General features: G+C 40.6%; 1 protein-coding gene across 1 annotated transcript in view; it reads left to right on the top strand.

The window, feature by feature from the left end:
* Window positions 1–23501, top strand: part of tenm4 (teneurin transmembrane protein 4) — a 1444950-nt gene that overhangs the window by 1418900 nt on the left and 2549 nt on the right. Inside the window, 3 exon segments of the mRNA XM_052026216.1 lie at window positions 5625–5921; window positions 7285–8896; window positions 13784–13926. Of these exon segments, the coding sequence (XP_051882176.1) occupies window positions 5625–5921; window positions 7285–8896; window positions 13784–13926 (2052 nt within the window).

Below are 23501 nucleotides of genomic sequence, written 5' to 3'. Positions count from 1 at the left end.
ATTGGGATTCCTCTCACTCTCCCCCACATAAGAACCATTCAGTCCACTCACTGCCATTTATTTAAAGGATAACTGTTAGGCAAAATCAGTTAAGGGACAGATGCTTGTTCAACGTAAGAATAAAAACTCACATTAGAAAGGGTCTTTCAAGACAACACACTGAAGCTACTTCTGTACTGTTCAATGGTTGTTTAATATCTCATCAGATTGATTACCTGTGCAGTAAAATTTCTGTTATACTAAACTCTGCAATAGTATTTTTTCTTGTGTTATTTGAACAAATTACTAAATTACCTAGTGATTTAGGCAATAACCTAATTCCAAAGGAAAAATAGTAATCTGAACAATATTATGGTTTATGTCATTGAAAGTTAACATAAGTTATGATTGCTAAGGTATTCAGCTATATTTAGTGAGCACTGAATAGAGGTTGATGAGAAATGCATTTATTTCAATCAATCTGAATGTTTTCATTCATTTTGGGAAATAAATTTGATTTCAAGTTATTCATTGTTTAAATTGAAAATAAGTATGATGTAGTTTGCTTTTATCAAGAACCTGAAACTAAATGAATTATTGCTCCCTGAAGCATCCCATTCTGGCAGAGCCGAGTCCTATGACTATGCCAATTATGAACAAATGATTTAAAGAATTTCATAGCAACTGTATCAATGAGGTTGGGGATGGGACAGAGGATCAGAAATCTGTGCTTTAGCGATGATATTGATCTAATATGATCCTCATGAACTGCTGGAGATGCTAGAAAAAATGCAAGGAGCTGTAATAAGAGTGAGGAAAAGCATGCTGATGGCAATTTCCCATGATCACCAGTGAGATGTGAATGTGAAATTCAGCCTTAACAAAATCAGGCCAAGAAATTCCTTTGCACTATTCCAGAGAAAAGAGTGTTGTATGGTTGAAAATTAGCCAAATCTAGAACAGAGCAATATTGCACATTTTTTCTGAGCCTCTGAGCACCATCAGGAATTTTGACACCCGCCTACTTTGGCAGAATTTTTATTTGGCCTAGCACCATTCTTCTGGCATAACTCCCTCAGATGATATCAACAATATTGAACACCAAAGATTTGCCTCCAGCATGATTTTCAATCTCACTGGTCTGAAAAAGGGCAGATCTTATTTAGCTACAGAATAGTTTTGTTATCCTCATTTCCCTTGAAAGAGTGCAAAATAAAGGGCTCAACATTCAAACCACATTTACTGAGACCTGTAATGTCCCTATAACCTCAAGTATTGGTTTACAAGTCTGCCTGAACAACTTTGTCTGTGTAGGTCAAGGTCATGATGACTCTCAGCTTCCTAGCCTCACAATCATTCCGGGTGCTGCTGCTGATTTCTGCCACATCTCAGTTTGATACTGACTGCTGCAGTAGAGATGTCACTCAAACCCCAGGCTCAAGGAAGAAAGGCTTCATCTACTTTTCCTTCAGCCCACAGAAACAGACACAAGGATTTACCTTCACCACAGATATCACCAAAGTGCAGGTATTCACAGACTCTTGCAGAAACCTTCAAGGCAAGCTCCCACCAGGAATGTCTCCAGGGAAGGTCTCCATGGCCCACTTGCATAAGAACATTCTTCCTGCAGGTACCATTCTTCACCAGTCTATCCAAGTCTCTCTGCTCCCTGGAAGGACTTCCCCAACCTCTCCCATTTTGAAGCATCCATTCCTTAAGCAGCACCATTCCCCAGTAACTGGAAGAGTGCTGCTGTATGTCCCTTCAAAGGCTTACTGCAGAAGTTGCATCTGCTAAACTACATGCTGGCAGCTTCAGGATCTTGCAATAGATGAATGGAGTAACATATATTGAAACTGACAGTACAACTTGACACAAGGAAACCCCATAATGGGACCTTCACAACAGGAGATTACACTGTTTATTGGACTTTTAAAAATAGCCTTAGGTGACGTACAGCACTATTTCATACCAATAAAATGCAGTGAACAATTTCCTGGCCAATAAACTGTAACATGATTTTAAGTATCTTGGAGTTTCATTACTGAAGACTAAATATCTGCAATGGAAAACAAGACCAGAATTTTCATTATTCCCAACCAATTAATAAAGCCAGTAAAAGTCTGGACAAGTAGCAGTATTTCTCTGAATGAGAAGTTCCTTCTGTTGCATAGCCTGCCATTCTTTACGACTGTGAGGCAAAGTGCTCAAGTAAAGGTTAGAATAGAATTGAGACATTGGAAATGAACTGCTTTGGAAGACTGCTGCTTACCTCATAATCTGAGCACTGAATCTGTCAGCAATGAATTTGTCAGACAACAAATAATTCAAGAAATTGGGCAAAGCTAGCCAAGCACAGGAATAATGCACAGGAGATGGTTATGTAGCGTCTAAGGTGTCTCAACAGCCCTCACAGCAGATTTGACTTGAAATGTTCTTTGATAAAGTGTCCAAAATCGACAACTGAAGTGATCTTTCATCCCATTGATCTGCTAAATAAGTTAATTAGAAGTGTTTTGTCAAAATATGTAGTAATTAACATGTAACAAAAATTCCAGTAAATCTGCTGTTTTTTTCCCATTCATAAGCATTGAATCTAGTTAGCACTGAAAGCAGAAATTACTGGAAATATTCAGCAGGTCAGGCAGCATCTCTTGAGAAGCAGAGTTAACATTTCAAGTTGATGACCTTTCTTCAGGACATTTTGAACTTGCAACTTCCATTCTTTCTCAAATCTTTTTAGCTGCCATATTAAACAATAATCTGCTTACCAATTGTGGAATATCTGAAATTTCATATAATTTTTCAGCATTTCCAGAACCTAAAATTTGGACAAGAGGCATGATAAGCCTGCAGGTGATGGAAGAAAATCATTGCTCCAGACTTCCTCCCTAAATTGAAGTAAAAAGATTCTCAAATGCAATATGATCTTTCCCACATTAAAAAAATAGGAACAGCATGAGTGAAGTTGAAGTGAGATCTCATTTTTGAAGGATACATGTCATAAGGTAAAACCACCTTTCCAAAGAAAGTTCAGAAAAAAAAACTTTCACTAAATAGAACTTAGTGACAGGATGTGCAATAGAGGAGAATGTTTCAACAAGATGCCACTCAGGAGCTCTGCCAGGAACATTGGAGGTACAGCTTTCTGCCCACACAGCCCTGTCTGTGGTTATTTCGATCACAACCACACACCCTTTGATGGCACGATGTGTTTACAGGTAAACATTGGAGCTCTCTGCAGCATTACAGGTAATAGCCATCAAGTGACCGACATACTTTCAAATGCTCTTGGCAATCCATTTGTCTTGGTATGACAGCAAGGCAACAGTGAGATGAGATTATCCATTTGCATTGTACTTTTCTTTCTGTTGGTCCAGTGTGCACTGGATTTCAACCACATTCAGAGTATCCTAATGTGGAATTAGTGTGTAAATACCATGAGTTCTTGTCAGAACATTGATTTATCTTACACTGAAAGAAAGCTGCAAAACATCACAGCCTCTAGCAGTCAGGAACACGGCAACACTTCTAGATTTCCACAATTAATTGTGTATGTATATTCTTCAGAATTTCATTGGTTTCATGATGTATTGATGGAAAACTCTTAAGTTTTACTGTCATTTTCTCTACAAAATCCAGGCCACGATAACATACTGCATAAGCCAGTCTACTCTTGCCTAAAATCCAGGTATTGAAACAAGATTGTCTTTCTCCTGTTCTAATGCTTTTTCTTCATGTAACTGAGGACCAGGGTCAAAATAGTTACATCTGCTGGAGCAGGTGCCTGGTCAGTCTTGTGTTTCTTCCCAAGCATTAAAACTGTAGTGCGCTGGTAGGGAAGGCCAAATGTCTGTTACTGTCCTGAGGCTATTGACCTCAGGTGCATCTAGTCCAGACACCAGCATCCCATTATGGCCAAAATAATTTTATCCACTGACCACCAAGGCCTAGAACACAGTAGAATATATACTGGCCACCAGGATCTGGTAGCAGGCACAGAGGAGATTCACTAGGATGGGATGGAGTGTTTCAGTTATGAGGAGATACTGGATAGGCTAGGTTTTTTTTTCCTTGGAACAGTGTAGACCAAGGGGAGACCTGATTAAGGTATACAAAATTATAAAGTGCCTAGACAAGGTAGATAGTAAGTAACTTTTCACCACAGCAGAGGTATCTAAAACTAGATGGCATAGGATTAAGAAAAGGGGTAAGAGGTTCAGAAGAGATCTAAGGAAGAACTTTTTCAAGGTGGTTGTAATCCTGAGTGGCTGGTGGAGACAGAGACTCTCACAACATTTAAGAAGTATCTGAATGAGCATTTGAATCGCCAAGGCATAGAAGACTACAGACCAAGTGCTGGTAGATGGGGTTAGTGTAGATACTTGATGGCCAGCACCAACACAATATAATGGTCATTACAGCAGCATTGTGTTTACATGCAGAGCACCAACTAGTCCATAGCTGTTTCTTAGCTTAAAGTCTGCTTCGTTTTTCAGTAATGTTGACACAATGATGCCCTTCAACAATAAAGAAACCTCTCTATTGTTGCCACAAGTAGGGGCTGAAGAGAGTTTAGAGTCACATTTGTCAATTTTTACACAGCCTTGGAGACTAACCTCAGAACTTATCAAGAGAAATAAAGAACTGCAGATGCTGGAATCTTGATGAAAAACACTATGATGCTGGAGGAACTCAGCAGGCCAGGCAACATCCATGCAGAAAAGCAGGCGGTGAACATTTCAGGTCAGGATCAAAGGGTCCTGACCAGAAATGTTGACTGCCTGCTTTTCTCCATGGATGCTGCCTGGTCTGCTCAGAACCTATCAATGTCTGTGAAGGTTCATAAGTATTACTGAATTTGGCATTCCACAATTCCAAAGCCACTCCATGGGCAGCCTCCTCCTTTACCTCTGCTGGAAAAGCTGTTGGCTTACAGGATGAGTATCAACAAAACTTAGCACATCCATTCTCTTTATTTCTCTTTATTTACAACAATGCCCACTTTCAAAAGCAAGTAGTTTTCTTATTTTATAGTTGATTCCATGTACATCTCCAGCTTTCCTTAACTGTTGGAACTCCAAAATGCCACACTTTAATTTTTGTGTCATCTTTCAGATGAGATCTTAAACTGAGTTTTCTTCACTTACTCCAATGCAAATAAAGATTCCACAGCACTAGTTCAGAAAAAAAAAGTGGTTCTTCGACCATGGAACATCCTGTGAATGGAGTAAATGCTCCATCAGTGCAATTTTTTTCTTCATAACCCATTTATCTCAGGTGGGAGCATCTTGAAATTTTGACCAAAATCAACAGGATGCAGTATTACCAGGTTTTTCCACTTTTGTGCTTCACTGCACTCTATGCCCTTGTGTGCAGCAGAGATATGGAGCTTGATTCCTTCAACAGAGGAAGAGTAAACAAAATACTACAATTTTCAATTTTAAATGGGTGTGGGCAAAATTGTCTATCAATTGTGTACACAAATAAGATCTTAAGAATGTAAATTATCTGTGGGCAAAAAATCTGAGCTCATAGCTCTGCACCACATTTCTGTGATGCCCAATAGATGACAAGATCTGTTCAAACCTAAGTGTTAAATGCACGTGTACTTTAGCTTGTCTGTTTTCCATTGATTTCTATAGGTCCATAGTCGAAATCTGCTCTCTTTGGATTTTGACCGTGTGACTAGAACAGAGAAGATATATGATGACCATCGGAAGTTCACTCTCCGAATCCTGTATGATCAGTTGGGCCGACCTACCCTCTGGTCTCCAAGCAGCAGACTCAATGGTGTGAACGTGACATATTCATCAGCTGGTCTAGTGGCAGGTATCCAGCGAGGTACCATGTCAGAGAGAATTGACTATGACCAAGCAGGCAGGATTGTATCCAGAACTTTTGCAGATGGAAAATCATGGAGCTACACTTATCTGGAAAAGGTATTGTCCTGCTACATTGATATTCATCTCTCCGAGTAACACAATTTAAATTTTGAGAAAGATGAGTCAGCTATTCACTTTTCCAAAAGAGGTTAACAGATCTCTTGCAGTTTGACAACTGGAACTCTCCAGAGCATAACATTTTGAATGCTTGGTCAACAGTAATGTCAGTTAAATAAGGTTACAGAAGATATGATCTTTCTATCACTAGCGGAGAGTCATTGATAAAGCATTAGGACCAATAACCTTAACTATTTTTTTCATTACACTTAATTGTTTAAAATTTAAAATTTTGTCATGGGTGAAATGTAATGGTATCTCTTATAAATGAACCAAATTGAAAAATACTTACAGGAAAGTAAAAATGTTTTCCAAATTGTATAGCTATGATTCTGGTCCTATTTAGTTTTGGAGTTTTGGATTTTTTGGTCATAAAGTTTTTGCCACAAGGTTCCTTTATAAACTGTGCTTTAGCATGGCATAAAAGATAAACTTTGTAAATATAATTTGCAATGTCACATTTCCCTGGCAGAATTGCATCATGTTCTGCTTTTACCTCCCAAGCCTGTCTGGTTCATTACTTGTCCATTATGAAATTACAGTAACAATGAGTCACCTAAGGTACTACTGTAGAAACTAGTTATTCCAGTTGACATTGGTCTAGAACCAGTTTCAAAGTGTCTGGAATAGGTTCTATGATTTTTAATAGCTTGAATCAATATCAGTCATGGCACTGTGATAAGTATCTGATGAGATGTACTAAAATTGAGCTATTTATTAGGATAATGGAAAGTGGCAAATCATGTAACCAAATTCTAAATGTAATTAGTCGCCTCAGTGCCTCTCAACATGTTGGAGGTACAAAGGATCACTTATGTGTACATCAGCTGAGCAATTGGACATTCCCATCAGCATTTATTTCTTAGGTGGCAATGGAAGACTATTATTCCTGTTTTCAAATCTGTTGTTAAATGTTGTAAAGAAAATGATTCAGTGATATAGATGCCAGCCATTCAAAACTGTAAATGAAACTAATTTATTCTGTTTCAGTTTCCACTATGAGGCAATTGAATACGCTGTGCAAATGTGGTTCATATCAGCTAGTATGCTCTACTTCCAATGCTAACATGATTTACAAACATTCAATTAATTTCATTGCAGCTATATTCCAAACATATGTTTAGGTTGAGCTACAGATTTAAGTTGCCATGAAATTGAATATATTTTGCTTCATAATTAATTAAGCTGTTCATGTGGATTGATGTAGTTCCGTGAAAAAAGACAAGAAATAGTTAATGGAATTCATACAATTCATGCTGTACAGTAAGTTGCCATAAAATATTATTTCTCCTGTTTCTCTTAGTCCTCGGTGCTGCTTCTACATACTCAGAGACAGTACATCTTTGAATTTGACAAAAATGATCGTCTATCTTCTGTAACGATGCCAAATGTAGCTCAGCAAAATCTGGAAACCATTCGTTCTGTGGGCTATTATAGAAACATCTACAAACCACCAGAGGGAAATGCTTCAGTGATTCAAGACTTCACAGAGGATGATCAGCTATTGCAGACTTCATACCTCGGAACAGGACGTCGTGTGCTGTACAAATATGGCAAGCTGTCCAAGCTCTCTGAAATCCTTTATGATACCACAAGGATTGGGTACACTTATGACGAAACAGCTGGTATGCTTAAGACTGTCAACTTGCAAAATGAAGGCTTTACTTGCACTATACGTTTCAGGCAAATTGGCCCTCTTATTGACAGACAAATATTTCGCTTCAGCGAAGAAGGAATGGTGAATGCTCGCTTTGATTATAACTATGACAATAGCTTTCGGGTTACCAGTATGCAACCTGTCATCAATGAGAAACCTTTACCTATTGATCTCTACCAATATGACGATGTCTCTGGGAAAATTGAACAATTTGGAAAATTCGGAGTCATTTATTATGACATTAATCAAATCATCACTACTGCAGTCATGACTCACACAAAACATTTTGATGCATATGGACGAGTGAAAGAAGTCCAGTATGAAATTTTCAGATCACTCATGTACTGGATGACAGTGCAATATGACAACATGGGTAGAGTGATAAAACGAGAGCTGAAGGTTGGCCCCTATGCCAATACATCCAGGTATGCTTATGAATATGATGCAGATGGGCAGCTGCAGACAGTATCCTTGAATGACAAACCTCTATGGCGCTACAGCTATGATTTAAATGGGAATCTCCATTTGCTAAGTCCTGGCAACAGTGCTCGTCTAACTCCATTGAGGTATGACCTGAGAGATCGGATTACTCGTCTGGGAGATATACAGTATAAGGTAGATGCAGATGGGTTCTTACGCCAAAGAGGCAATGTTATCTTTGACTACAATTCAGCTGGTCTTCTTACCAAAGCATATAGTAAAATAAATGGTTGGAGAGTGCACTATCGATACGATGGAGTTGGAAGAAGAGTTTCAAGTAGAACCAGCTATGGGATGTATTTGCAATTCTTCTATGCAGATCTGAGTAACCCTACAAGAGTTACACATATGTATAATCATACAAGTTCTGAGATAGCATCCCTATACTATGACCTTCAAGGCCACCTTTTTGCAATGGAGATTAGCAGTGGTGCTGAGTTCTATGTTGCCTGTGATAATACAGGCACGCCATTGGCTGTATTCAGTGCGACTGGTTTAATGATCAAACAAATCACTTATACTGCATATGGAGAAATTTATATGGACACAAATCCTGCCTTTCAACTCATTGTAGGCTATCATGGTGGTTTGTATGATCCCCTCACCAAACTAATACACTTTGGACGGCGAGATTACGATGTGCTTTCTGGAAGATGGACAGCACCTGATCACAGTATTTGGAATCACCTCAGCAACACTCTTATACCTTTTAATTTGTACATGTTTAAAAATAACAACCCTGTCAGCAACATACAGGATATCAAATGTTACATGACAGGTGAGACAGATTGATTTTTTGTACGTGTATTAATAATTCAATGATTATGTGTTCTGTTTCATGTAGATAACTGACACTTTGATAATCCTTAAAGAGCTTATGGATGAAGCAGATATTTCCATTACATTTCAGTATACAAAAGCAAGTCTTATCTCTGACCCGCAATTAATTCATTATAAAGCAATCTAACCAGGTTTCTCTGATCAATAGCTGGCATGAAATACAATGCTAATGGAAAAGAATTGTTGCTCTCTTGTTTATTATTTATAATACTTTATAAACTATAAAGGTTTCATAAGAAGCAGAGAAGCTGTGTCAGAGAAATGCAAGACAAATTTGCATCATACCCTTCAGGGAACTAAAATTAATTGCAAGACTTAAATATAATTTTGGAATATCAGTGTAGATTCTAATGGGATATAAGTATTATTTAAAGGAATAACTTAAAAAATATTAAGAAAGAAGCAAGTATGCCTGCTTAAAGGAAATTCAGTCTTATTCCAATGTATGTAACTAAAGGAAAAATAATTCTTTGTCACAGAATGTTGTTCATACAAGGATATTGTGAATCTCTAAAATCTTACAATCATTGCACAGCATTAACGTGACATGACATTGTTGTTACTTCCAAATGGCTGGTAACATTGATTCCAGAAATAGAATCAGAGCACCACAGCCTTGCTACATTACATAGTATCTGCTTTATCCTGCACTACCTCAAGGACAAATTAAAGTTACTGCAGAAAAGCAAAGGATTAACTTGCATTGAAAATATGCTTAACATGGTCTTGTATTATGTTTGCAAAGAAAATTGTACAATTAGCAAAATTGCTTTTCCATTGAAAACAAAGACCGAGAAATCCACATGGTTAGCATTTTTTTTCTACACTACATCGATGAAAATGTATTTTCTTTTTCTTTGAAGTGGGAATATGATCACAATACACTGGAAATTTGATCATACGTTTATAATCTTGAATTGCACTTGTGCAGATGATACATTTTCTAAGTCAGTCGTGCATCTAATGATATTATTCCCTGTGCATCAATCTTCTGTCCCACTGCCAAGGAAACTATTCTGTGTGGTTCTGAGGTGGTCCTGTTGTCAAGCGTTCTTAGCACAACTAACTAATAGCACCACTTTCTCTGCAGCAAGCAATTTGCGGGAGTTCTCCCAAAACAGTTTCTAACCCAGTACTGAGAACTCATCCAGGTGGGCCTCTTTTAATTTAATTGCTTGCATAAACTCTCTCAGATTCCCAACCTCATCCCAGTCTAGTCATGGTGCATGGCCAACCCCCATGTGTTCAATAATATCCTATCCCTCCAGACCCCCTAACTCCCAGCCCTCCTTGAATCCTTCTGGTCCTGATTCATGGCCTAACCCAGTCCCAATCCACGGCCTCTCCAAGCCCATCCAGGGTCTAATCTGACACCCTCCTCAGCCCTGAAACACAAAGCCTTTTGTCCCCAGTCCATAATCCTTCCTATTTCTCATCCAACTGACAACCATACATGTCCCCTCCAAGTTGCAATCCAGGACCTGAACTCTACCTGACAGTCCCCCTACCCCATGAACCTCTGGACCTGGCACCACTCCTGGACTATTGTGCAGTCAGTAATGGAGCAACATGCAAAGGAAAATGTGTATAGACTATTCAACAGCACCAATGCTTTGGGTCTCAATTACTGAATTTACTGAATTATTCAGTTATTGAATTTTTAAATTGCAAGCCCACAACTGAAACTTCCATTGCCAGCCATACAACAATGGATTAATGTGCCTCTAGGAGCACTGAAATAATTATAGGCCAATGAACCATTAGAATTGTCATAGATCACAGACCTTAGGACAGTACAGCACAGGGACAAGCCCTTTGGCCCACCATGTCCACACTGACAATGATGCCAATCTAATTAATCCCATCTACCTGCACATGGTCTGTATCCCTCTTTTCCCCGCCTGTTCATTTGTCTGTCTAATTGCCTCTTAAACATTGCTATTGTATCTGTTTTTACCACATCCCCTGGCAGCACATTCCAGGCACCCATCACTCTCTGTGTCAAAAAACTTGCCTCGCACATTTCCTTTGAACTTTCCCCCTCTCAATTTAAACCTATGCCCTCTAGTATTTGACATTTCCACCCTGGGAAAAAGACCCTGACCATCTACCCTACCTATGCTCCTCATAATTTTATATACTTCTATCAGGTCGTCCCTCAGCCTCTGATGCTCCCAGTGAAAACAATCCAGATTTGTCCAGTGTTTCCTTATAACTAATAAACACCGATCCAGACAATATCCTGATGAACCTCTTCTGCAGCCTCTCCAGACCCTTCCCATCCTTCTTACAGTGACCAGAACTACACACAATACTCCAAATGTGACCAAACCAAAATTTTATACAGCTGCCACATGACTTCCAAACATTTATAGTCAATGCACCAGCCAATGAAGGCAAGCATGCCATCTGTTTTCTTTGTTGCCACTTTCAGGGAGCTATGGACTTGCACCCCGAGATCCTCTGTACATCATTGCTCCTAAGGGTCCTGCCATCTCCTCACCCATTTTTCTAACTGATCTATATCCTGCTGTATCCTTTGACAACCTTCCTCAGTACTCACAGCTCCACCAATTTTCTCATCATCTGCAAACTTACTAATCAAACCACCTACTTTTTCATCCAGATTATTTATATATATGTATCACAAACAACAGAGGTCCCAGCATAGATTCTTGTGGAACACCACTAGTCACAGTCCTCCAGTCAGAAAAACAGCCCTCCACCATTATGCTCTGACCTCTATGACCAAGCCAATTTTGTATCCAACTTACCAACTCACCCAAGGTTCCATGTGACTGAATCTTCTGGACCAGCCTACCATGAGGGACTTGTCAAATGCTTTACTGAAGTCCATGTAGACAACATCCACTGCCCTACCCTTAGCAATCATCTTTGTCACTTCCTCAAAATATTCAAGATATAACCATCCCCCACACCACGCCATGCGGACTATCCCTTATAAGTCTTTGCTTTCCAGATGTGTGTAAATCCTATCCCTAAGAATCTTCTCCAATAATTTCCCTACCACTCACCAGCCCATAATTTCCTGGTCTGTCCCTATTGCCTTCTTAGACAAGGGAACAATACTGGATATTCTCCTGTCCTCTAGGACCTTGCCTGTGGCTAAAGAGGATGCAAAGATCCTTTTCAAGGCCCCAGTCACTTCTTGCTTTGCTTCAGTATCCTGGGATAGATTCCATTAAGCACTAAATACTTATCCATCATAATTTTTTTTAAGACACCCAACAACTCCCCCTTCTTAATATCTGCATAATATTTCCTCGAAGATCAACATACCCCTCCCTAATCTCACCATCAACCATGTCCTTCTCCTTGGTGAATACCAATTAAGGACCTCGCCCAGTTCCTCTGGCTCCACACACAAATTTCCTCCTTTTTCCTTGAATGGACCTACCCTTTCTCTAGCTACCCTCTTGGTACTAATATACATATAAATTACAGTGGGATTCTCCTTAATCCTGCTTGCCAAGGACATTTCATGGCCCCTTTAAGCCCTCCTTGTTTAAGTTCTTCTCTGCTTCATTTATCTTCCTCAAGGGCCTTCCGTGATTTCAGCTTCCTAAGCATGACATATTCTTCCTTCTCCTTTTTGACAAAACATACAATATCCCTTACCTTCCATTCTTAAAGGAACATGCTGGTCCTAAACTCAAACCAGCTGGTCTTTAAAAGAATCTCACATGTTAGAGGTGGATTCACCTTAAACTGCTACTCCCAGTCTACTTACCCCAATATTTTTGTAATTAGCCTTCCCTCAATTTAGCATTTTCACCCAAGGACCAGTCTTATCCTTATCCATAACTATCTTAAAACTTGTAGAAATATCATCACTGTTCCCAAGATGCTCCCCAAATTAAACTTCAATCAGCTTTTACACAAAAAAGAACTTTAGCTGCAAAACATTGACAACCATAGTACAAGTATAAACTTATGGACTCATACTAGTTGCATTTAGTTCTGTCAAAATTTTACGTATTTAATTATTTTGCTGATCTACAAATCTTTCTTTAATATTTATGTGACCCAATTTTAACACTAAATTAATCTAATGCATGTGAGTAGTGATCTTAGTTTGAATCTCAGCCACTGGTCCATAAATGACATCCAGGGTACTTTAACTCCATCACATAAATCCCACCAGCAGACTAAGCACCTGTTCCAGCCAGAAGTCATCAGCAGGTGGCAAAAAACTGCTCAGCTGACTACTTGAGATCATTTGCCCTTTCATTTTTACATTCATCCTCATACACTCTTTTTCTTTTTAGTTCTGTGTGTTCAATTCCCTCCACTGCATTAATGGGGGGGTGGGGGGGGGGGGGTTGTTTGCCTAGCTGTTCATTTCCTGTCTTTTTGGTTCTTCTTGTGCCTTTCAGCCATCTTCCTGCTTTCAGGAATCACTTCAGCACCCTTCTCTTCAACTCTGCATTTGGTCTTCAGTCTGGAACTTTCCTATTTTCTTTTTCCTTGTTCCTCCTTGATATTCATTGTTTCATGTTTGACGTAAAGCTAGTTAAGACATCTGCTTTCCTTCTAGTTGTAAAGAACTTTAGAAATACAAGCTGTTTCTAAAAGTAATTTCACTGAGTACAACTTCCTACCAAATTGGAAACAACTGTTAAATGCCAATTAATATGCCATGCAGTATTCAAAATGCTTTTCCACATCTTCAAAGAAAGTTACTAATGACTGTCAAGCTCTCTGTGGTATCCCTATGATAAAGGTGAATGGTTAGCAGGTGTGTGTACATAAATACAATTATAATAAGAGCTTAAATCTGATTTTGTTATTCTGTGTATAACAGACGTGAACAGTTGGCTGCTGACATTTGGATTCCAGCTGCACAATGTGATCCCAGGATATCCAAAAACAGAAACATCTTCAATGGAACCTTCCTATGAACTTCTGAAGACTCAGATGAAAACCCAGCAGTGGGACAATAGCAAGGTAACAATCCACTAATGTTCTCCTTTAGAAAACCACAGGATATTGAAAGGACAGAAAAGCAACATCCTCTTAAGACGTGTATGAACACATCGATTCCAATTAGTATCAATAGACTTAGCCAGTCCTGCAGTTCATTCATTCATTTTTCAGGATTTGGGCATTATTGGCAAGGCTGACATTTATTGCCCATCCTTAACTGCCTCTGAGAAGGTGGTGATGAACAGCCTTCTTGAACTGCTGCAGACCCTCTGGTGAAGGTACTCATACAATTCCGTTGGGTTGGAAGTCCTACGACTTAGATCCAGTGACCATAAAAGAACAAGAAAATATTTCCAAGTCAGGCTGGTGTGCAACTTGGAAAGGAGTTTGGAAGCATTGGTGTCCCATGCATCTGAAGCCCTTGTCCTTCTCGGTGGCAGAGCTTGTGGGTTTGGGAGGTACTGTCACACACGTGTAGGTGAATAACTGCAGTGCATTTTGAAGCTGACACACATGGCAGTCATTCAGCACTTGTGGTGGAGTTCAGGATGGTGAATGGGAAACCAGTGAAGTGCATTGCTTTGTCCCAGATGGTGTCAAGCTTCTGGAGTACTGTTGGAGCTGTACTCATCCAGGCAAGTAGAGAGCATTCCATCACACTCCTTGTAGATGATGGAAAGGTCTTGGGGTGTCAGAAAGTGAGTCACATAACTGGAAAATACATAACCTTTGCCTGTTCTTGTAGCCACAGTATTTATGTGGTTCATCCAATTGGGTTTATAGGTTGATAGCAGAGGGTCAACATTGGTAATGCCACTCAATATCAGGGGTAGGAGTTCAACCTTTCATTGGAGGTAATCATGGGCAGCACTTTAGTGGTGCGAATGTTATTTACTACTTACCAACACATGGCCGATTTTTGTCAAATAAAACTGAGCACTATGCAGTCATCAGCAAACAGCTCGCCTCTGACCTTCTAATGGAAGGAAGATCATTGATGAAGTAGCTGAAGATCTTTGTGCTAAGGACACTGCCCTAAGAAACTCATGCAGTGATGTCCTGGGACTAGGATGATTAACCTCCAACAACCACAGCCATCTTCCTTTGTGTGAAGTATGACTCCAATCATTACAGTTTTTTTCTCATCAACTTCAGATTTACCAGCATGCCTTGATGCCACATTCAGTAAAATCCTGCGTTGAGTTCTGGATCAATCACTCTCACCTCCTCTCTGGAATTCAGCTCTTTGTTACATGTCTGAACCAAGACTGTGATGAAGTCTGGAGCTGAGCGATCCTAGTGAATTAGTGCCCTTGGTGATATCTTCCGTCACTTTAATGATGATTGAGAGTAGATGGCACAGTAATTATCCAGATGAGATTTGTCCTGCAAAATGAACGAGACACACCAGGGCAATTTTTCACATTGAACAGGAAGATGCCAATTTTGTAACTGTTCTGGGCTAGAGTAGCAGGTCTTCAGTATTACAGCTGGGATGTTGTCTGGCCCAGAGCCTTTGATGTATCAAGTGCTCTCAGCTATTTCTTGCCATCAGGTGGAGTGAATGGAATTGCTGGAGACATGCTTCTGTAATGTTGAGGATCATGGGAGGAAGTTGAGATGGATCATTCATTTGGCATTTCCATCAACAAATACTTCAGCCTTGTCTTCACACTCCCATGCTGGACCCCACTGTCATTAAAAATGGGAGTGTTCTAGGAGATTCCTCCCATGTAGTTTAATTGTTCACCACCATTCATAATTGGAATATTGTGAGCAATTTTGGGCCCAGTATCTAAGGAAGAACGTGCTGGGCCTGGAGAGGATCTGGAGGAGGTTCACAGGAATGATCCCAGGAATGAAAGGCTAATAAGGAGCATTTAATGTCTCTGGGCCTGTACTCGATGGAGTTCAGAGAATGAGGGGTGATCTCATTGAAACCTATGGTCTTATAACTGGGTGACAAGACTACAGAGCCTTGTTCTGATCCATTCATTGTGAGATCACCTATCTCTGTGAATTGCATGTTGTTTTTTCTCTGTTTAGCTGCATGTCTCAGCTTCACCACCTTAATTTCTAGATCCTTCTTCCCTCATTGAATGACACTTGATGCCCTTGTTTGATGATATTGGCAGAGTGAGGAAAGTGACAGCCCACAAGGTTACAGCTTACACTAGTTACATACCAGCCACTGCTGATGGATCTCATGGATCCCCTATTTTGAGGTGTCAAATTTGTTTTGAATATATCCCATGTAACATGATGGAGTATATCCTCTGTGTGAAGATGGGATGTAGTTACCACAGGGACTGTGCTGTGGTCTTTCTATCCCTGCATATTACCACAGGTATATTGGTGAGGGCAAGGTCAAGTAGGTTTAACTCTCGTGTTGGATCATTCATCACCTACCCTGCACCCAGTCTGGTAGCTATGTCCTTTGGGAGGTTGGTCAATGAGAGGACTACCAAGCCATACTTGATCATGGGTATCAAAGTACCCACCCAGAATACATTCTGTGCCAAAAAACAGACAGCTGGAGGAACTCAGCGGGTCGAGCAGCAGCTGTGGGGGGAGAGGAATCGTCAATGTTTCAGGTCAAGACCCTGCAGCAGGACTATTTTCAATACTTCTCCAAAGTATTCTTTGAAGTATTCTCTGAAGCACAGATTCATCAACTGGGGGGAGAATGGTAGGTGGTAGTCAGGAGGAAGATCCCTTGTCCATATTTGACCTGATGCCAGGAGATTTCATGTGCTCCAGAGTCCATGTTGAGGATTCTCAGGACTATTTCTGTACACTACCATGCCTTCCCGTCTGGTGGGTTTGTCCTGCCAGTTGGACAGGAGGTACTCAAGATTGTGATGGAGGAAGCTGGAACATTGCCCATAAACGTGATTCAGACAACAGAGTCAATCTGTTGCTTGGCTAGTCTGTGGGATAATGTAGTCACAAGTGTGAGGATTGTCATTCCCATGTCTGAATTCCATGCCTGGGTCATTATTTGGTGGTCTACCTGGTTTTATTATTTCTCTCATAGAATCATGCAGCATGGAAATAGGCCCTTTGGCCCAATTTATCTTAGATTTCCATCTAAGCCAGTCCCATTTACTTGTGTTTGGCCCATATCCCTCTAAACCTTTTCTATCCATGTACCTGTCCAAGTTTCTATTTCAACAAAGCAGTCACAGACAACTGCATTGCTTGCTAGGTCCTTTCAGAGTCCAGCATCACTTATAAACCGGGCTGAGTAAGAATGACAGAACTCCCAGGAAGAACTTAGTGAACCTGATGGGTTTTTATAGGAATTTGCAGTCATTGGTACTTACCATTGGTTTTCATTTAATTCAAAGTAATTAAGCAAATTAAAACGTCGCACTGCCTTGGTAATTGTTGGGTTTAGGCTTCTGCATTACTGGCGGTTAGGTTAACAACTGCATCACTGCCATGTTCTGCATACCCACTTGATACTGCTCAATAGATCCATGAGATATGGACAAAATAAAACATGCAAAAAAAGACAAATACCGGGTAGTGCAGGTCTCATAATATACATTTGCAATGAATGATCCTTTGGTGATAAATTAAACTGCAGCGGGTGTGAGTCCATCTGAATTTGTAGCTTCAAATACAAAAACTGCAACTACTATGGCAGAAAGTAACCCAGTAATGATTGTAATGATGAGTAATAAGTGTTGTATCTCAGAATTATAAATACAGAATAATGGATAAAGATTTGTCCCTCCGCGCTGAATTATTACAATGTGGAATGCTCTACCATAGTTCTATTCATGGACAAAGATAATAACTTCAACAGAAACTAAACAAACAACTCCAGTTCCCATCCTTTATGCACCTATGTTTAAATTGTGTAATCATTTAAATCAGCCCAAATGCACTAACCAATTATCATTTCCATTATTGTCAATTACAAGCTTGTTGCTTCCAACATGTTAAGTGTTCCCTGTATTTCAAGCAGAAGCAGGTGTGTACTTGTTAGTTCACACCTCATTAAGATGCAATTCCCGTGCATACTTAATCCCCTTTCACTGGTGTCAGGTTATAGCTTGTAGCACTCGGCAACGACTGCAATAACAAGTATGTTCCATAAATAAATAGCTCCTCGTTATACTCCATTTACAAACTGTACTTAATCTCTCCTATGTGGTGTGATATTACAGCTTCAATAATTATTTTTTAGTCTTGTTCAATACTACCGTAGCAGTTAGTTCGATGCTATTACAGCGCCAGCGATCAGGGTTCGATTCCTGTCGATGTCTGTAAGGAGTTTGTACATTCTCCTGTGTCTGTGTGGGTTTCCTCCGGGTGCTCCGGTTTCCTCCCACATTGCAAAGACATACGGGTAGGTTAATTTGGGTTTAAATGGGCGGCGCGGACTCGTTGGGCCGGAAGGGCCTGTTACCACACTGTAAATAAAATTTTTAAAAAATTAATTGCACCGTCCCAAGCACCAAACTAAATTGCAATTTTGCAGAAATTGCACACACCACAATATTAGATCCCACCTCGGTCTTTCAGCCAAAACCATCAGTGTCAAGAGTTGCCTGCTCACTTCCTCGGGAACTGACTACATACCCCCCACCCCCCCCCGAAACTTACTCTCTCCCTGCCACATGCAGTCGCTCCCTCCCTTACTCACCAACTGTCTCTCCCTCACACACTGACTCTCCCTCACTCTTATATTGACTCTCTCTCCTCTGTTGCACACTATCTCTCTGTCCCTCACACACAGACTCTCCGTCCCTCACACACAGACTCTCCCTCCTCCCTTACATGAGAACCTCCTTCACACAGTGATTCTCCCTCCCTCACATACTGACCCTCTCTCCCTCCCCACTTACACACCGACTCTCCCTTATCACTAACAGACTGACTCTCTCCCTCCCTCACACAGACACTGTCTCCCTCCTCCCTGTGGGATTCCACTGTTTTAAGTAGTTTTTTAACATGCATCATATTTAATACACCTCAAGTGGCTGCACAAGAAATGGCCGCTTCCTAGCTTATTGGTTTGTCCATCAGGTGAATATGTGTTTTCCCATTGGTTGGTTTTGCCACAGGTGTATAATAGGAGTACCTTTTATCTCAGGTATAAAAGGTGTCACTTTTTGTTAATCACTCTCTTGCTCATCTCTCTCTCTCTTGCTTATCTGTCTCTTGCTTATCTCTCTCTCTTGCCTCTATCTCTCTCTTGCTTATCTCTCTCTCTGTCTCTTGCTCTCTTCTCCTCCTCCCCACCACCACCACCCCCCCCCCCCCCCCCCCCGACCCTAGCTCATCTTTAATTCCTTTTGTCTCGGCTCATCTCCTAGTTAGTAAAGCTAGTGCCACGTGCTCTGTGACTGTTTCTTTGTTTTAAACTTTTCCAATAAAACTTTGTGAAGCACCAAGTTGTTTTCAACTCATTCCTGGACTCCTGAAAGAACCTGCGGATTCGAAAATAAGCAGATCTCCCATACACTTACTTTCTCTCCCTCCTCCCTCACACACGCACTCTCCCTCCCTCACATGCTGCTTCTCTCTCCCTCCCTCAGACAAAGGGAAAGCAGGGAGATGTTTGTGGCTACTTGAAGGGCTATATGCAGTGGGATCAGTGTGCACCAGTCCATGTCAGAGGTTAGCAACAATCAGAAAGAGAGATAAATGATATGTTTGAAATCAGCCCGTTGCTGCCGTGTAGATGTCACCAAGCCTGTATCATTTGCTTTTTCTGCAATTCTATATGTGTCATCTGCAACTTAGCTGCAATTTTTGGAAGATGATTCCACATTTTGAAATCCCTTTAATGCACCCTAAGATTCTAGCTGTGCAGGAAGGATCTGACAGGGATGGCCTGCTTGACAAGGTTTTAGTCATTGATAATCAAAACAAATTGCACATGTTGGGAATCTGAAATAAAAACAGAAAATGCTGAAAACACTCAGCATGTCAGACAGCATCTGTGGAAAGAGGAACTGAATTATTGTTTCGGGTCCGAGACATAACGAAGGGTCTCAAGGCTGAAACATTATCTCTGATACCCTTTGCACTGCTGTGTGTTTCCAGCCAGGTTTTGGCCCTTTTGAAAGTTCCCGCAATAAAATGTTGTGCCAATTGATGTTAAGTGTCTGCTCAGGGAACCATGTGACAGGATCCCTCATCTCTTCTACCAGCTGAGCTTTTCCAGCATTTTTCTGTTTCCTGGAAGAGTACTATGTTAACCAAAATTCTGTCCTTGGAATTGGACCCTTGATTGACTGTTCAGGTGGAAGTTCAGCATATCATAGTGTGATATGAAGAAGGCCAGATTATTTCACATGACTTTTGAGCAATATGTACCCCCTAGCCAAGATTGCCAATATGCTATTTTCCCCATTCTCCTCCCAATGGAGGATCTCAACCCAAAATGATGACTGTCCATTTCCGTCCACAGATGCTGCATGACCTGCTGAGTTCCTCCAGTACCTCTTGTGTTGTGCTTTTCTCCTCATTGTGGCTTTTCTTTCCACATTCCCTTTCAAAGCAGCATTCAATCAACATGATACGATTTATTTTCTATCACCAAATTAGTCTAGTTAGATGATCATTGACTTAACCAGCAGAATAACAATGAAACGTGCAGCAATTGCATCTGCAGGTGATAAAAATAGTAATATAAGTGCTCATAATTTGCCTTTACACTATCAAACCTTGCTTGGAGCCAGATTGCAGTCTATTGAGACTGATTGCCATTCTTCATAGAACCTGCCTGGTTTTCACTCTTTTTAATTGAATTAAATTTCAATGGTTTTTTCAAGCCCATCCAATCTGCCCCGTCAGATTGCTACCCAGCCGGTAAAGATGTAAATCTGCACCAGTAACTTTTATCCATAAATGAGTAAAAAAAAATATTGTCTCTCCGGGGCTTCTAGCTCTGTTGGGATATCCTGGCAATTTCCTTAAAACATAACATTGCTACACAAATTGAGCTCACACCAGGTAATTATTCATGTCAGACAGCTGAAAATGATATTGACTGTTCCTGCTGCTAAAAACAGTCCAGTTAATTAGAGGCCAATTCATTGATATTTTATAATGCAATAGTGAAGCCACCCGAGTGCAGTCAATCTGATATAATGTCATTATATCTCAGGCTTTTTCAGAAAGGTCTTTTAACATTTAAATCCAATATTCCTCACTTAAGCAATTTAACTACAACTGAGAATTCAGTTGATTATTTGTTCACTCGGAAGCGACTTCTCAGGCACCATAGTTCCTTTACCCACTTTTGCTTTGTCAATAATTATTGTTCATGTCTCTAGTTGCTCATTTGTTCACAAATGCAGTAAAAAAACCTTGTGCTCCAAATTTTTTTATAAAGATAAAATACAGCAGATAAACTGTTCTACTCTTTAGCAATAGCACCAGGAGAAATGTCTCTACATTCTGAAAGGTGTCGGGGATGATTTCCTGGCCTTTCTCCTGGAAAGCCCAGGGCAAAAAGGATCATGATATAGGAGACGAGGCCTGCTTTGCTGGTTTGCTATTTTCCTAGCATTGCCTCTAACATGGTTGTTACTTAACTGGAAAACCTTTCTGAAGTTCTAAACAATGGGAAGGAGGTGGATGAAGGAGATCAGTGAATATTCCAACATTCATTGCATAACTCTTCCAATGTCAAATAGAATGCGATCACATGGATCTTATTCCGTTTGTTCCATCTCAAGTCTGGCACCGAAGCAGATGAAAATAAATCAACATTGCTCATTATCTGACATGTTGTGCTCAGGCCAAAACTCTTTAAATTAGTTGAAACTCATCTGAAAAAACTCTCATCAGCTCTCCCTTAACACAACTCCCCCCCCCCACTGCCCCCCCACCCCAATTATACCATTTATTATTTTTTTAATTTTATTTACAGCGTGGTAACAGGCCCTTCTGGCCCAACGAGTCCACTCCGCCCATTTTTTAAACCCAAATTAACCTACCCGTACGTTTTTAGAATGTGGGAGGAAACTGGAGCACCCGGAGGAAACCCACACAGACGCGGGAGAACGTACAAACTCCTTACTCAGCGACGGGAATCGAACCCCGATCGCTGGCGCTGTAATAGCGTCGCACTAACCGCTATGCTACCGTGCTGCCCCATTTACCGACACATTAGAGATAATTTGCAGTGGCCAATTAACCTATCAACCCACACATCTTTGGGATGTGGAAGGAAACCAGAGTACCCATGGTAACCCATACAGTCACAGGGACAACATGCAAGGACCACACAGACAGCACCCAGGTCAGCATTGAACCTGGGTCTCTGGTGCTGTGAGAACATAGAATACAGAACAGTACAGCACAGGAACAGGCCCTTCAGCCCAAAATGTTGTGCCAAACTAATTAAGTTAACCATGCCTCATTAAACTAATCCCTTCTGCCTGCACAGGGTCCGTATCCCTCTATTCTCTGCACTTTCATGTGCCTATGAGCCTCTTAAGTGCCTCTATCGTATCTTCCTCTACCACCACCCCAGCAGTGCATTCCAGGCACCCACCACTCTCTGCGTAAAAAACCTGCCCCACGCACCTCCTTTGAACTTTTCCCCTCTTACCTTAAATACATGCCCTCTAGTATTAGAAATTTCAACCCTGGAAAAAAGATACCGGCTGTCTTCTCTGTCTATGCCTCTCATAATTTTATCAACTTCTATTAGGTCTCCCTTCAACCTCCGCTACTCCAGAGAAAACAACCCTAATTTGTCCAACCTCTCCTTATAGCACATGCCCTCTAATCCAGGCAGCATCCTGGTAAACCTCTTCTGCACCCTCTCTAAAGCTTCCATATTCTTCCTATAATAGGGTGACCAGAATTGAATGCAATACTCCAGATGTGGCCTAACCAGAGTTTTATAAAGCTTCGATGTAACTTACTGACTATTGAACTTAATGCCTTGACTAATAAAGGCAAGCATGCCGTACGCCTTCTTTACCACCCTATCAATTTCTGTGGCTACTTTCAGGGACAATGAACTTTGACCCCAAGATCCTCTTGTACATCAGCACTGTTAAGGTCCTTCCATTAACTCTGTACTTTCCCTTTACATTTGATCTCCCAAAGTGCAACACCTTACAATTGCCCAGATTAAACTCCATCTGTCATTTCTACCCCCATATCTGAAAATGATCTATGTCCCGCTGTATCCTTTGACAACCTTCTACACGATCCACAATGCCACCAATCTTTATGTCATCTGCAAATTTACTAACCCACCCATCCACATTTTCATGCAAGTCATTTATATGTCTTGTTGATAATTAGATTATTACTTATTTTGTTGCACCATTGTAACTTGCAGATATATTTGTCAGGAGAGCATTCAGGGAACACTAGTGACATTATTTGTACATTAGAGTCATAGAGTCAAAGATAGATACAGCATGGAAACAGGCCCTTCGGCCTGCTAGGTCCTTGCCAACCTTCAACCACACATTTGCACTAATCTTGCATTAATTTTTTTTTATTCTCCTTCTCCTCACATTCTCATCAGCTTCCTCCAGATTCTACCATCCACTTACAAACTAGAGGCAATTTATAGCAGCCAATTAATCTACCAACTTGCACATCTT

The sequence above is a fragment of the Pristis pectinata genome, chromosome 11 (genome assembly GCF_009764475.1).
Source record: "Pristis pectinata isolate sPriPec2 chromosome 11, sPriPec2.1.pri, whole genome shotgun sequence".
Lineage (NCBI taxonomy): Eukaryota > Metazoa > Chordata > Chondrichthyes > Rhinopristiformes > Pristidae > Pristis > Pristis pectinata.
The sequence above is the reverse complement of the archived record's forward strand: the minus strand, read 5'-3'. Positions and strand labels throughout refer to the sequence as shown.